At 42.6% G+C, this 14,157-nt stretch overlaps 1 protein-coding gene and 1 long non-coding RNA gene across 2 annotated transcripts in view; one reads left to right on the top strand and one right to left on the bottom strand.

Annotated features, from left to right (window-relative positions):
- Nucleotides 1-14,157, top strand: part of LOC140351666 (uncharacterized) — a 344,644-nt gene that overhangs the window by 95,447 nt on the left and 235,040 nt on the right. The gene's annotated exons all lie outside the window — the stretch shown is intronic.
- Nucleotides 1-14,157, bottom strand: part of plekhh2 (pleckstrin homology domain containing, family H (with MyTH4 domain) member 2) — a 47,410-nt gene that overhangs the window by 28,817 nt on the left and 4,436 nt on the right. The window contains exons 2-10 of the mRNA XM_072437137.1: nt 9,847-9,909; nt 9,602-9,751; nt 7,673-7,756; nt 7,513-7,594; nt 6,483-6,659; nt 4,476-5,329; nt 3,685-3,760; nt 3,436-3,530; nt 2,577-2,736 (exon numbers count right to left, since the gene is read on the bottom strand). Coding sequence (XP_072293238.1) covers nt 2,577-2,736; nt 3,436-3,530; nt 3,685-3,760; nt 4,476-5,329; nt 6,483-6,659; nt 7,513-7,594; nt 7,673-7,756; nt 9,602-9,751; nt 9,847-9,909 — 1,741 coding nt within the window. The remainder of the gene's footprint in view (nt 1-2,576; nt 2,737-3,435; nt 3,531-3,684; nt 3,761-4,475; nt 5,330-6,482; nt 6,660-7,512; nt 7,595-7,672; nt 7,757-9,601; nt 9,752-9,846; nt 9,910-14,157) is intronic.

Below are 14,157 nucleotides of genomic sequence, written 5' to 3'. Positions count from 1 at the left end.
GTCTTGTTAGTTCTGAGTAATAGTCTTGTTAGTTCTGAGTATTAGTCTTGTTAGTTCTGAGTAATAGTCTTGTTAGTTCTGAGTAGGGATGCACACCTAAACCCACGTTTAGGTTCAGGTCCGGACCCGGACATGCCATATTTGCATAACGTTATAACAGCATAAAACAAGTAACTTGGGTAAATTAAGTTGAAGCCACTTGAACAAGGACAACTATCAAACACAAGGCTTAACTGCAGATCAAAATAAACTCAACTTGTCTGGTTTAGTCACTGTTTTTAACAGAAGTTACAACTTACAAATCACAAGCTACTAGCTAGCTGCTAAACTATAACAGTTAACACACATTTATGTGTTTTACTTGAGGAACAAGAGCATGTTAAGTATTGTTGACAGGGTCAGTCTGGGTCAAGGGTCAAAGCAGCTGTTTCATCTGATACAATGTTTTGCCTTTAGACACATTTCCACTCTTTAATGTTGCAGATCCATTGGCATCAAAAGTCAGGTAAAAACCTTCAAACACAAAACACCAGTGTAAATAATTAAGTAACAGTGTAAAACAACAGAGTTACAAAAACTAGCATAAAAGTCAACCACTATAAAGTAATCAACTTAGCAGTATCAAAAATAGAATATGAACATATTTTACACAACAAATCAAAATAATACATCATATTAGCAGCATTAAACACCAGACCATATTTAACAGCTGTAGAATACAAATACAAAATACTATTACAAAATATAAACTCCAATTAATGAATGCAGCAATTAAACAATATTACTTTGACTTAGTATTAACTTAGATGTATAAATATGTATATTGCTCATTAACCCACTGACATAAATGCCAAATACATCACACCACAACATAACACTTAAGCTATTTCATTCATATTTACAGCCAGACCAAAGACCCAGACAAGAACCCACGCTGACCCCGCCCCTTTAACGCGCGGCCATCGCAATCAAAGCACGCGGCGGCCACAGCTTAAAACAGTTCAAATAAAGCCAGCAATCTTTCCGGCTGTCACTTCAATGTTCATGTGGCTACACGGTTCACTTTAATGTTCATGTGGATACACGGTTCACTTTAATGTTCATGTGGCTACACGGTTCACTTTAATGTTCATGTGGCTACACGGTTCACTTCAATGTTCATGTGGCTACACGGTTCACTTAAATGTTCATGTGGCTACACGGTTCACTTAAATGTTCATGTGGATACACGGTTCACTTCAATGTTCATGTGGATACACGGTTCACTTTAATGTTCATGTGGCTACACGGTTCACTTCAATGTTCATGTGGATACACGGTTCACTTCAATGTTCATGTGGATACACGGTTCACTTCAATGTTCATGTGGATACACGGTTCACTTTAATGTTCATGTGGATACACGGTTCACTTTAATGTTCATGTGGCTACACGGTTCACTTCAATGTTCATGTGGATACACGGTTCACTTTAATGTTCATGTGGCTACACGGTTCACTTAAATGTTCATGTGGACGCACGGTTCACTTTAATGTTCATGTGGATACACGGTTCACTTTAATGTTCATGTGGATACACGGTTCACTTTAATGTTCATGTGGATACACGGTTCACTTCAATGTTCATGTGGATACACGGTTCACTTAAATGTTCATGTGGATACACGGTTCACTTAAATGTTCATGTGGATACACGGTTCACTTTAATGTTCATGTGGATACACGGTTCACTTTAATGTTCATGTGGATACACGGTTCACTTTAATGTTCATGTGGATACACGGTTCACTTAAATGTTCATGTGGATACACGGTTCACTTTAATGTTCATGTGGATACACGGTTCACTTTAATGTTCATGTGGCTACACGGTTCACTTAAATGTTCATGTGGATACACGGTTCACTTAAATGTTCATGTGGCTACACGGTTCACTTAAATGTTCATGTGGATACACGGTTCACTTAAATGTTCATGTGGATACACGGTTCACTTCAATGTTCATGTGGATACACGGTTCACTTAAATGTTCATGTGGATACACGGTTCACTTTAATGTTCATGTGGATACACGGTTCACTTTAATGTTCATGTGGATACACGGTTCACTTTAATGTTCATGTGGATACACGGTTCACTTTAATGTTCATGTGGCTACACGGTTCACTTTAATGTTCATGTGGATACACGGTTCACTTCAATGTTCATGTGGATACACGGTTCACTTAAATGTTCATGTGGATACACGGTTCACTTTAATGTTCATGTGGATACACGGTTCACTTTAATGTTCATGTGGACGCACGGTACGAGGCGTTCCTCTCGCATCTTTAAACTATTTTCTCCGGCTTCAACTTTTGCCCCGGGGAAGACGCGTGTAGCGCTAATTAAGGTCCAGCGCAAATTTTGCAATCTATGGAAGGTTTAAGATGGTCTAGATTCTAAAACGAAAAGGATGTAGTATGTGAGTGCAATATTAGGTTTTGTTTTTTTTGGACCTGAACCGAAACATTTTTGCAAGTCCAGATCCGGTCCAGAACGCATCTCTAGTTCTGAGTAATAGTCATATTCTTTGTACCTCTCTTGAGTGAGCGCGGGCTGCCGGGGCTGCTGTCTTTGCGTGACCCGGTCGAGGCCTGAGAGCTGCAGACGGAGCCGTCTTCTTCACCCGAACTCGACGACTCCTCGGAGCTTGAAGACTCGTCTGTGAACGGGCTGCTGCTCAGGAGAGTGGCTTTCTACAGAGCCACAAAACAAGTACATACAGTTTTACTTCAACCTTTTACTGTAGGTATAAAGTAACGTCAATGATAAGAGGTTCAATATTTTCAGTCACAAGGCAAAAGGAATGAAGCAGTACCGTATTTTCCGGACAATAAGTCGCACCAGCAAAAAAATACATAATAGAGAAGAAAAAAACATATATAAGTCGCACTGGAGTATAAGTCCAAGACCAAGAACAGACATTTAATCTTGAAATGCAGTTTAAAATAATAACAGATGAGAGAACATGGTGTAGGTATGCTAACGCTAACACATTCAGCTACATGAGGCACAGACAGAACTGTGGTAAGTGTCTGGTATGTTAACGTAACATATGAACAGTTATTCAGATAACTATAGCATAAAGAACATGCTAACAAGTTTACCAAAGCATCAGTTTTACCCCAAATCACTAAATCTATTGAATTCCTCTTCCTCTGTGTCACTTCTAAACAACTCCACAAACTCCAGAGGTAGAGGAAGTGCAGATTCTTCTTCTGCGTCGCTTAGAGCCTAGAGCCCCCTCTTGTGGTTGTCAGTGTGAAAATAACTAATAATATCACATATAAGTCGCACCCCGGCCAAAACTATGAAAAAAGGTGAAACTTATAGTCCGGAAAATACGGTACTAATGAGGTGAATCCAGCTGTGACTGTACAAAGTGCTATGTTTACCCCTTTAAGAGTTGTGTAGACGGGTGTGGTCATGTTCCTGTAGATCATAGACGTGTACATGACGAAGGCCGGGTACGAGGACTGCAGAGATGGATCTGCAGAACATGAAAACAAACTCATTTATGTTATTTTCTTCAGACGGCTTTATTCATCCCACTCGGGGGCCGGTCGGTAAATGCAGTAGACAAAGAACACAATGGGAAAAACAAGCTCAGATGTAATAAATGACAATAAAGGAACTGGCCGTACCTTTGCTCGCAGAGTTTGTGCATGACGTCTCGGACAATCTGATTCCCGACTTGGCCACGGCGTAGATACGACTCTCCTGTGGAACATTAAGAGCTTCATTAGATTTTAAACAAGAATAATGAGAGGAAGCTGTTCTTGAGGCAATAACTACCTCATAACAGGGAGGTCTAGTCCTTATTATGCTCCACAATGCTACAACAATACTTTACATTTGTTTTTTTTTTCACATCATGTTTCCAAGATTGAGCACATTGTTTTGAAATGGTTTATGTCAGAAAAAGGCATGAACTTGGCTTCTGGATTGAAAAACGGCAATAGACTTCCGCTTTCTGGTCTATTATGTAATAATCTGGGGCAATTGCGTGAATTGAGTGATTTCTGAGAGCTGAACGATGATCTCGTAACAGAGTTATTGAAACAAAACTGAACGAAGCCAAAATAACTTTATAACTTGGATAAATGCTCCAAAAGGACAATTTTGCATTATTTGACCCTTTAATATAGTGAATTTATTATATTAATGTGTTTCATATTACTCTGAAATACAGGTGTGCAAATCTAAAGTGATATTTCTCCATGTTTGTGGGTATTTTCCACATTTGTCGGACACTTACCCCTTGTAGAGCCACATTAAGTAATAATGCTGCATTATATAATAAAAATCAAAGATACACATTTCTGTTGGATTGACATATGGTTTGCTTGAATATTGTTATTGAGATACTTCCAAACATATCGAGATATGAATTTTTGTGAGTATCCCTCAGCTCTATATAACAGTGAGTCCTCACCCAGGACGGCAGCCGGTGCAGAGGGGGAGTGGGAGGTTTGTTCCCTGGAGTCGTCCCGTCAGACTCTGTCCTCTCCCCCTCGGTCTGTGGACCAGCTTCAGTCAAACCTGCAGAGGTCTGAACAGATGAGCCATCAGCAGTGGAGGGGGGTGAAGCTCTGGCACCGGGGGTCACATCCTTCCCCGTTTCCATGCCAACATCCAGGTCCAGGTTGGTTTCATGGGGTCTTAGCGGGCGGAGCATGCTCAAGGCATTTCTGGTCTGACCGTGGGTTATTTCAGATGGGATAGGAGGTTGACTGAAGTGCTTTTTGGCTAAAGATATATTCATGAGTCCGAATCCGGCTGGAGTTCTCAGTCGGGGCTGTTTCGGCGAGGCGGGAGCGTTTCGGGGACCCTGGGGCGGGCGTTTTGGGGTCAGCGCCGGGGTTAAACTCGGACTTGGAGTGTTCGTTTCACTGGACGACGACGACGAGTCCAACCTCTGAGACTGGAAGCGCTTATTGAGCTCGTCTGAGTCTTCCAGCTTGAGCTTGACGGCCTCTTTGCTGCCCCCCAGTGTCCGCTGCATGTCGTCGTCGAACAAAGAGCTGCTGTCGTCCGAGGCGGTCAGATAGGCTTCGCTGGTGGGACGGCTGAACTCCACGCCCCCGTGCTCCTCTGCCCCGCCCCCCTTGCCTTCGGACGCAGCACTGGAGAGCACGGAGGACACGCCCCGGGACGTCCGGCCGCAGACGCTCTCGGACAGGCCCTCGGAGGCGCTGTCTTCCTCCAGAGAGAAGACGGGGCCGGGCTGCTCTGGACTGTGGCCGTCAGCGTCAGGAGGAGCGCGGGACGTGGGATCGCTGCATGTCTCTGTCACACACACAATATATTATAAGTTATGAAGTATATTATCATATTTTATGTGTTTATTTGAGCTGCAACTAATGATCATTTAGTAGTAGTCTTGTGGTTATTCGTAATTATTTCTATTGTACATTGCCACTTTAATACATTATCACCCAAATAAAGAGTCAAATATGATGACTGAAGACTTTAGATAGAGGATATTTACAAATAAAGTGTATTATTGATGAGAATATTAAATAACTTATTCCTTTTTTTGACATTTTGATTGAATAATTCCGCTGTCTTTGTAATAAAAAGGTGTGTTTAGCCCATATAAAAATTAACAAAATACCACTACAATTTATATTTTACATTTATATGTTTTAGCCCTAGAATAACGTTTTTTAAAATAATAAACAGATCAAATTAAGGTTTAGAAATGACTACAAATTCCTGTAAAACTAACAAGAACTTTGTAAAATAGACTATTTTAAAATAACTAGATATTCCTTCTTTATTTAACATTTCAACGAAAGATATTCTACAAAGCATTATTTACAGTGTATAATTCCCAAACACCTTTTAGGACTTTTATTTTGCTGCCCACATGCATCCAGAGATCTCAAAGTAAAACACAGCAGCTTGATGTTTTCTGAGGAATAAATACCGTATTTTCCGGACTATAAGTTGCACCAGCCAAAAAATGCATAATAGAGAAGAAAAAAACATATATAAGTCGCACTGGAGTGTGAAAATAACAAATAATATCACATATAAGTCGCTCCGGAGTATAAGTATAAGTGTATAAGTATAAATGTAAGTATAAGTATAAATATAAGTACCCCGGCCAAAACTATGAAAAAAGGTGTGACTTATATTAATATACGGTATATATTGTATATATTGTAGGAATAAGCGACAGATGAACTTGAGCATGTGCTTCCTATTCAACCAGAAAATGTAACATGGTTTTAGTCTCAGAGAACATTTAATCTAATAATAATAAATAAATACCACTCATAAGACTCAAAGATGCTTTTTCAGTTCAAGACAGACAAAAACCTGAATAAAAACCTGAATAAAACAAGACGTAGCAGTGGGTAAAAGAACGCTGCAGTGATTTGAAGGCAGTTTTCAGGTGAGTTTATCAGAGTGAGTGTGTATGTGTCTCTTTTACCCGCAGTGTCCCCCTCCTCTGCCTCCCCCGTGGAGCTGAGGGCCCTCTGCGACGGAGCGGGTCCCGTCAGCACCTGGGGACTTTTCCCTCGGACCTCGAAACAGCCGAAGGTGAGGCTGCTCAGACGCTGCGCCTCGCCCGGTTTGATCTGGGACCCTGCGCTCTTCTGCTCCAGCTCTGAAGACAGAACAAACAACGCAATCGAGTCTCAGGGGTTGAGTTTTTAAAAAGTACGAAACTTGTACAGAGCATAAACCGTAATGTGCTTATTATCCACCTCTTAAAACACAAATGACGAGTGTAAACGTTCGGTTGGCGATGAGTACTGCGTAGATTAAGTTCAACTTTGTCATTTGTTTGGTGCTAAATCAAGGGTGGGCAATTATTTTCCTCCGAAGGCCATATTCAAATCCAGGCAAGTAGAGGAGGGTCGGCCCGCGATCATTGGTGTGAAAAAAATATAATAAAATATCAACTAAAATGTCACTTTTCTGTCAAATATAGGCTATTGAATCTATTATTTAATTCATTTCACGTCATCTTTATTAAGGATACATGTGCAGACAGATGTTACAGACAGTCAAATGAAAACTAAAATCTTTCTAGGGGCCGGATTAAAACATGCCGAGGGCCACATTTTACCCCTGGGGCCACAAATGCCCAGGTCTGTGCTAAATTGTGCTCATTTTTGTCCTGATGTGGACTTGGTTTGGTCCAGTTATAGTCCTGGTTCAAGCCCTGGTCTAGTCCAAGTTAAGTCCCGGGTCCAGTTCCATTTTAAGCACAGTTTTTATGTGATTTATGAAGACTTAGAGTTGTTGGATCAAGCCTCAGTCAGTGTTTTAATTCATGTGTAGATCTAGTTTAGTCCCAATGTTGCCCAGTGTTAGACCGGGTTTAAACTGGCCTTACACGTGGTTTTAGTTTAGCTTATTATTTTTGTTTAGACCTGGTTTAGTCCTGGTCGTTTCCTTTTAAACCCTAATTTGTGTCGACGCCTTTTCATGACTGCGATGCGGCTTTCACTTACCCTCAACTTGTCTCTGCAACTCCAAGATCTGAGCCTCCTGCTGTTTGTTGGTTTCTCTTAAAGCTGCGTTTTCCACTTCGAACTGAGGAAAAACACCACCTCAGTTTCGCTCACACAAACGATTCTCGGGCTGAATAAATGAGACCGTAAATTGCGTTACCTCAGACAGTTTGAGCATCACCCACTCTTTGATCTTGGCCGCTTTTTCTTCCACTGTTTTAGAGTCTTGAAGTCTGCTTTGTTTCTGTTCAGGACGATGACACAGTGAGGAGGTCTAAGAGCACTACAGGCGTATTCTGCGTTCAGTTTTACAGACAATTTACCTGTATATTATTACACCGTTTGACTATAAATAAGTTAAAATGAAACGACATAAACATTTTCAGATTGTATGTCTTAGCAGTCTACTCTGTTGTTATTCTGGTGTTGTTACTATCGTATTTTCCGCACTATAAGGCGCATTTAAAAGCCTTTAATTTTCTCAAAAAACGACAGCGCGCCTTACAATCCAGTGCGCCTTATAGTGCGGAAAATACGGTATTGTTGTTGTTGGCTCGCGGATAATAATTCAAAAACTAAGCATTTTTAACAAGCATATAAACTGAATTTGAAATGATAAACGTTTCATTTAGAGTAGAGCTTTGTGAAATAAAACAGCACCATCTTATATTTCATAATTAAAAAAGAAAATAAATACAGCTTCCTGAAGATAAACAAGACTTTTACGATAAGAATGCTATTTACGGAGCATCCATTAATATCTGAGTGATGACTGAAATATGAGTTGCTTCAGAAAATGCTAAAGTATAAGCTATTTAGAATTTGCCATATACATAAGTGTAATGGATCTCACAGCGCTCATTGCAGCCCTGTGTTACGTTACTAATCAGGGTGTGCCAAAATATCGAAATATTGATATATCGTGATGCTAAAGTTTGTGATACAGTATTGATGTCGTGGGCCGCTATATCAATACATTGCCACGATATTATTTTGCGACAGCGCTACATTTTTGTTGCTTATTTGAAGAAAGGAAATTTGTTTATGCATGCAATTTTTCGACAGTTTTGATGATTAGAACAGGTGTATTTCATTTGGAGTTTGTGCAGCAAACAAAGGAAAATGCTGTAAATGTATTGGGTTCTTTAATAAAATAGTGATATATTGTAGAATATCCTGAGCAACAGAGTATCGCATGTGCAGCAAAATTGTGATATTATCGTATCAGGAGCCGTGTATCGTGCATGATTAAAACGGGCATATTTAATTTTGAGTTTGTGCAGGTCGCTGTTTAACAAAGAAGAATGTTGTTTAAATGTATTGGGTTCTTTAAAAAAAAAAATGATATATCGTAGAATATTATGAGCAGTATATACAGATTACTGCACATATCACAAAATCGTGATATTATCGTATCGGGAGTCGTGTATCGTGCATGATTAAAACAGGGGTATTTAATTTTGAGTTTGAGCAGATCGTGGTTTAACAAAGAAGAATGTTAAAAAAAAATGTATATATTGTAGAATATCATAAGCAATATATCGAGTATCGCATGTATCGCAAAATCGTGACATTATCGTATCAAGAGCCGCGTATCGTGCATGATTAAATGGATGTATTTCATTTTGAGTTTGTGCAGGTCGCAGTTTAACAAAGAAGAATGTTAAAAAAAATAGTGATATATTGTAGAATTTCATGAGCAATATATCGAGTATCGCATGTATCACAAAATCGTGATATTATCGTATCGGGAGCCGTGTATTGTGCATGATTAAAATGGGTGTATTTCATTTCGAGCTAGTGCAGGTCGCGGTTTAACAAAGAAAAATGCTGTAAAAATATATTGGGTTCTTTAAGAAAATAGTGATATATCGTAGAATATCATGAGCAATAGATCGAGTATCGCATGTATCGCAAAATCGTATCGGGAGCCGCGTATCGTGCATCGCATCGTTAGGGACCCTGTGATTCCCGGCCCTCATCACTAAGTCCGTGGCTTTGAGACCTTGGCCCACTTCCCGTCAGAGCTCTCGCGCTGGCGTCTCTTACACCTGTCGAACACACTGGTTTCCCGGGTTATGGCCTGTACCTGCTCCTCCAGCTGCTGCTCCAGATGTGAGATGGTGTCGTTCTTCTCCTGCAGCGCCGCCGTGAGGTCCTGACACTGTTCAAAGAGGCGCACCTCGCTGTCGCCGGTCTGACCCTCCGGAGAGCGCAGCTTCTCCTCCATCCACTGCACCTGCCACACCACCACAACCACAGACATGTGGAAACATATCTGTGAGTCTCATAAACACATGAGTAAGTGTTTGGTTGAGTTTGTGGGAGAGTTACCTGCTGGTGAGACACAAAGGCACGTTTCTCTGCATCAATCACCTGAGTCTCCAGCTGCTGAATCTGAAACAATCAAGTATTTTCTTTATTAATATCTGTTTTTTAACATGCAGTAAATCCACCTTCAATCCACCACACTGCGTTTCATTTGGAGCCGGGCAGTCTTCCTTCTCCTTCTCCTTCTTCTCCTTCTTCTCCTTCTTCTTCTGTTGGTATCCAAGTGTTACATTACCACCACCTACTTTAGACTTTATTCTTTAGATGTTATTTTCTAGACTTTAGACGTTATTATTTAGACTTCTATTCTTGAATTGTCAATTGCTATGGCAACGGTGCCACAGATATCCATGGTGACATCACGAGGCCAAGTTATAGGTCAGCTCTGTGGAGAGGTCCCCCCGTTTACAGATAGAATGCATGATTTTTAAATGTATTTTTAAGCAATAAAACACCTGTAAATCAATAAATACAGTATAATTTTAATGCCATATTGTGGAACATTTTGGGCAAAGCAGAGGCATCTCCATAGAGACAAGGAGGCGGCACGCATGGATCTATATGTGTGAAGTGCCTTGCCCCTGGACACGAAGGACCTTTTGAATGGACTTTTCTGTGCCGCGCGGTCGTGTCGAGGCGTTAGAACGATAAAAACACAGGCAGCTCTCTGTAGAATGTTCCAGCGCTGCACATCTTCACCTCAGGGTCACGCGGCCTTTGCACTCCAGACTCCAGCCTCAGACCGGAGCCTCGGAAAGCACAAAGCGAGCCACATTCCTGCTGAATTTCTCCGGCCCGACGCGGCGGAAGCGGTGGAAGCAGTAGAGACGCAGGCCGAGTCTCTGAAGCGTCAGCAGCTTTCAGCGGGAGGTATGTGGGAATGCGGAGGAGACCACGGAGAGCTTACGCCCGACACACGGGGCTAAAGAGCGGGACAAATGAGGCGGATCAGGAGCCGGAGGGAGTCGGGGTTTTACCGAAGCTAGAAAGCGTCAGTGGCTGTGTCTGAACGCTCTGTGTAATGGTTTGTTTAAGAGTGGCTTCTTCATAATCCCAGGTCAACAGCTGCTGTATCTGCATCATTCACACATTGTTTATTATGAGTGCACTACTTTTTCACTCACTGGACGTTCGGAGAAAGCATGAAAAATTACCTCTAAATGTGCCCGGTGTGAGGAAAAGGGTAAACTGGGACTAGACCGCAGAATGTGAGCCGGGACTAGACCTCAGAATCTGAACTGGGACTAGACCACAGTGCAATATGGTCCGGTAGCATCTCTGCTTTCACTGTGGGCCAGACACGACACATTTGCCAGGTTTCATTGCAATTTGGCCCGTGGACCACCAATTTAAACACATCTGCACCTTCTGATAAGTACTTTCTGGTATGAAGGACTATGTGGTGCACTTGGTCCTTCCCGCTGTGCGCCACATGTGGCTCAGGGCACATGTGGCTCAGGGCACATGTGGCATTATAAACGCAGGCTGCAGGGTGTGGCTTCTGCTACAAGCGAAACTATTTAAAGACTATTTAAAGAGACAAAATACACATGGAGTGGACCAGGACGATTGTTTTTGGTGAAAGGGTTAAAATAAGACGCACGTATGGGTGTGTGTGTCACTTCCTGAACAACTCAAGTGAAAAGTACCAATGAAAGGTTAGATGCTGACGAGGTTTGACATTATTTTAACCTTTGGGACACGTAAAGTAAAATTAGAAGGAAGACGATGCATCTCTGGACAGGATCAAACATTCGTACGTGACTACACCAGCTGCAATTAGGAGAAAGCCTGAGAATAAATGGCAAAAAATGCAATTTGAGACTTATATTTGCTCGGTATTTCAGGAATTTAAAGTGAATTCTTTATCTCTATCACAAGAAAACAGGAATGTGGTTAGCGATATATAACGTTTGAGTCTAAAACAACATGGCCTTGGATTTATTCTCACAGTTTGTGTTTGACTTCCTTGCCTGGCCTGCCAAAAATGGAGCTTTCTCTAAAACTTTACAAAGGCCTGCAGTCTGGGCCCTGAGTTCAATGATTGACAGATGGATGAGCCAATCAGGAACTGGCATGGCCCGCCTGTATCAAAACAAACATGGCTGCTTACTAGAAAAAAGAAAGGCAAAAAACACACAGACAGACAGACAGTGGATTTCTGCCCAATCAATTATCAAAGCAAAAAAAAGAAGTTTGACATATATTTGACATATTTTCTGGACTATAAGTCGCACCGGAGTATAAGTCGCACCAGCCAAAAAATGCATAACAGAGAAGAAAAAAACATAAGTAGCACTGGAGTATGAAATGCGGTTGGCAAGTGTGAAAATAACAAATAATATCACATATAAGACGCTCTGTAGTGAAAAGTATAAGTATAAATATAAGTCGCACCCCGGCCAAAACTATGAAAAAAGGTGCGACTTATAGTTCGGAAAATACGGTAGTTCTGAATGACAGAGAGAAACAGTTTAGACCCCAGGCAAACAGTTTCCCCAATAAACCTAATAAACATTCAAAATAGGTGAATCCTCTGTGTTCCAGACCAAGATTCTTACACGAAACCTAAACACTAGGACCGTTGTCATCGCGATTAACCATTTATGACTAAATATTGAATAGAAAAAGTCCTCAAAATGTTGTAGAGAACAACAACCAATAAGCCAAATTCTGATTCGACCTACATGACCTTTCACTCATCGTTTGTGGTGGTCAGGGGCTGAAGGCGAGTTGTCACTTCAGTGGCATGATCACAGAGTGTGGAGGGAATGAATAATGCGATGCTAAATAATGAATTTGTAAAGGCAACGCATACACTTTCCTCTGTCCCGTTTGCTCCTGATATTACTCTGTGAACTCTGCTGCAGTCTGCTCTTTATTCAGACCCAAACGTTCAGGGTCCATTCCTGACATTCCTGGTGCAGTGTCTGTGTCCGTCCTCGTTCTGAACTCCTGCGCCGCCCGCTCCCCCCCCCGAGCTGCACCTCCCGCCAGCTCACAAAGATCCTCTGTGATTCAGGCTCAGGGATCAGGCTGAGGGTGGGACTCAGGGTGAGGGTGATGCTGAGGATGAGGATGAGGGTGAGGCTGAGGATGAGGACGAGGATGAGAGTGAAGCTGAGGATGAGCACGAGGGTGAGGCTGAGGCTGAGGCTGAGGATGAGGACGAGGGTGAGGCTGAGGCTGAGGACGAGGGTGAGGGTGAGAGTGAAGCTGAGGATGAGCACGAGGGTGAGGCTGAGGCTGAGGACGAGGGTGAGGGTGAGAGTGAAGCTGAGGATGAGCACGAGGGTGTGGGTGAGAGTGAAGATGAGGATGAGGATGAGCACGAGGGTGAGGCTGAGGGTGAGACTAAGGGTGAGACTGAGGCTGAGGATGAGGATGAGGGTGAGGCTGAGGGTGAGGCTGAGGATGAGAGTGAGGCTGAGGGTGAGGCTGAGGATGAGGGTGAGGCTGAGGGTGAGGCTGAGGATGAGAGTGAGGCTGAGGGTGAGGCTGAGGGTGAGGGTGAGGCTGAGGGTGAGGCTGAGGATGAGAGTGAGGCTGAGGGTGAGGCTGAGGGTGAGGATGAGGCTGAGGATGAGGACGAGGGTGAGGGTGAGAGTGAAGCTGAGGATGAGGATGAGCACGAGGGTGAGGCTGAGGCTGAGACTGAGGGTGAGGGTGAGGCTGAGGATGAGAGTGAGGCTGAGGCTGAGGATGAGCGTGAGGCTGAGGCTGAGGCTGAGGCTGAGGATGAGCGTGAGGCTGAGGCTGAGGGTGAGGCTGAGGCTGAGGCTGAGGGTGAGGATGAGAGTGAGGCTGAGGCTGAGGGTGAGGGTGAGGATGAGCGTGAGGCTGAGGGTGAGGCTGAGGGTGAGGCTAAGGGTGAGGCTAAGGGAGGCAAGTGGGACTGGGCCAAACAGCCTCTACTACGCCTACAAAATACAGTCAACTTATGTGTTTTTTTTTTTTTTTTTTTTTTAAACAGTAATTCTATTTTCAGCTAGATGGAGAGATTTCAATCATCGTTCGCGTATTTTAATTTTTAATTTAGTTTTATGTTGTGTATTGCCTTGATTTTATTGTGAAGCACTTTGGTCACTTTAAGTGTTGTAAAGGGCTCTATAAATAAAGGTTGATTGATTCACGTCAAAAGTACCTCGAACAAACCCGCTTTTTGCCCGTGTCTTGCGGGGGCCGCACCGTTCACGCGCACGCTCCTTATAAAGCGCTCGTGTCTGCATTCCTGAACCGCTCACGTCTCGTTAGTTTCGAGCAGATGGTCTGAGCTCACGCTGATAAAATAGTTGAGTAAATCTAACACACACA

This window comes from Eucyclogobius newberryi, unplaced genomic scaffold (genome assembly GCF_026437365.1).
Source record: "Eucyclogobius newberryi isolate DKJ021-1_F unplaced genomic scaffold, fEucNew1.0.hap1 SCAF_8, whole genome shotgun sequence".
NCBI lineage: Eukaryota > Metazoa > Chordata > Actinopteri > Gobiiformes > Gobiidae > Eucyclogobius > Eucyclogobius newberryi.
The sequence above is the reverse complement of the archived record's forward strand: the minus strand, read 5'-3'. Positions and strand labels throughout refer to the sequence as shown.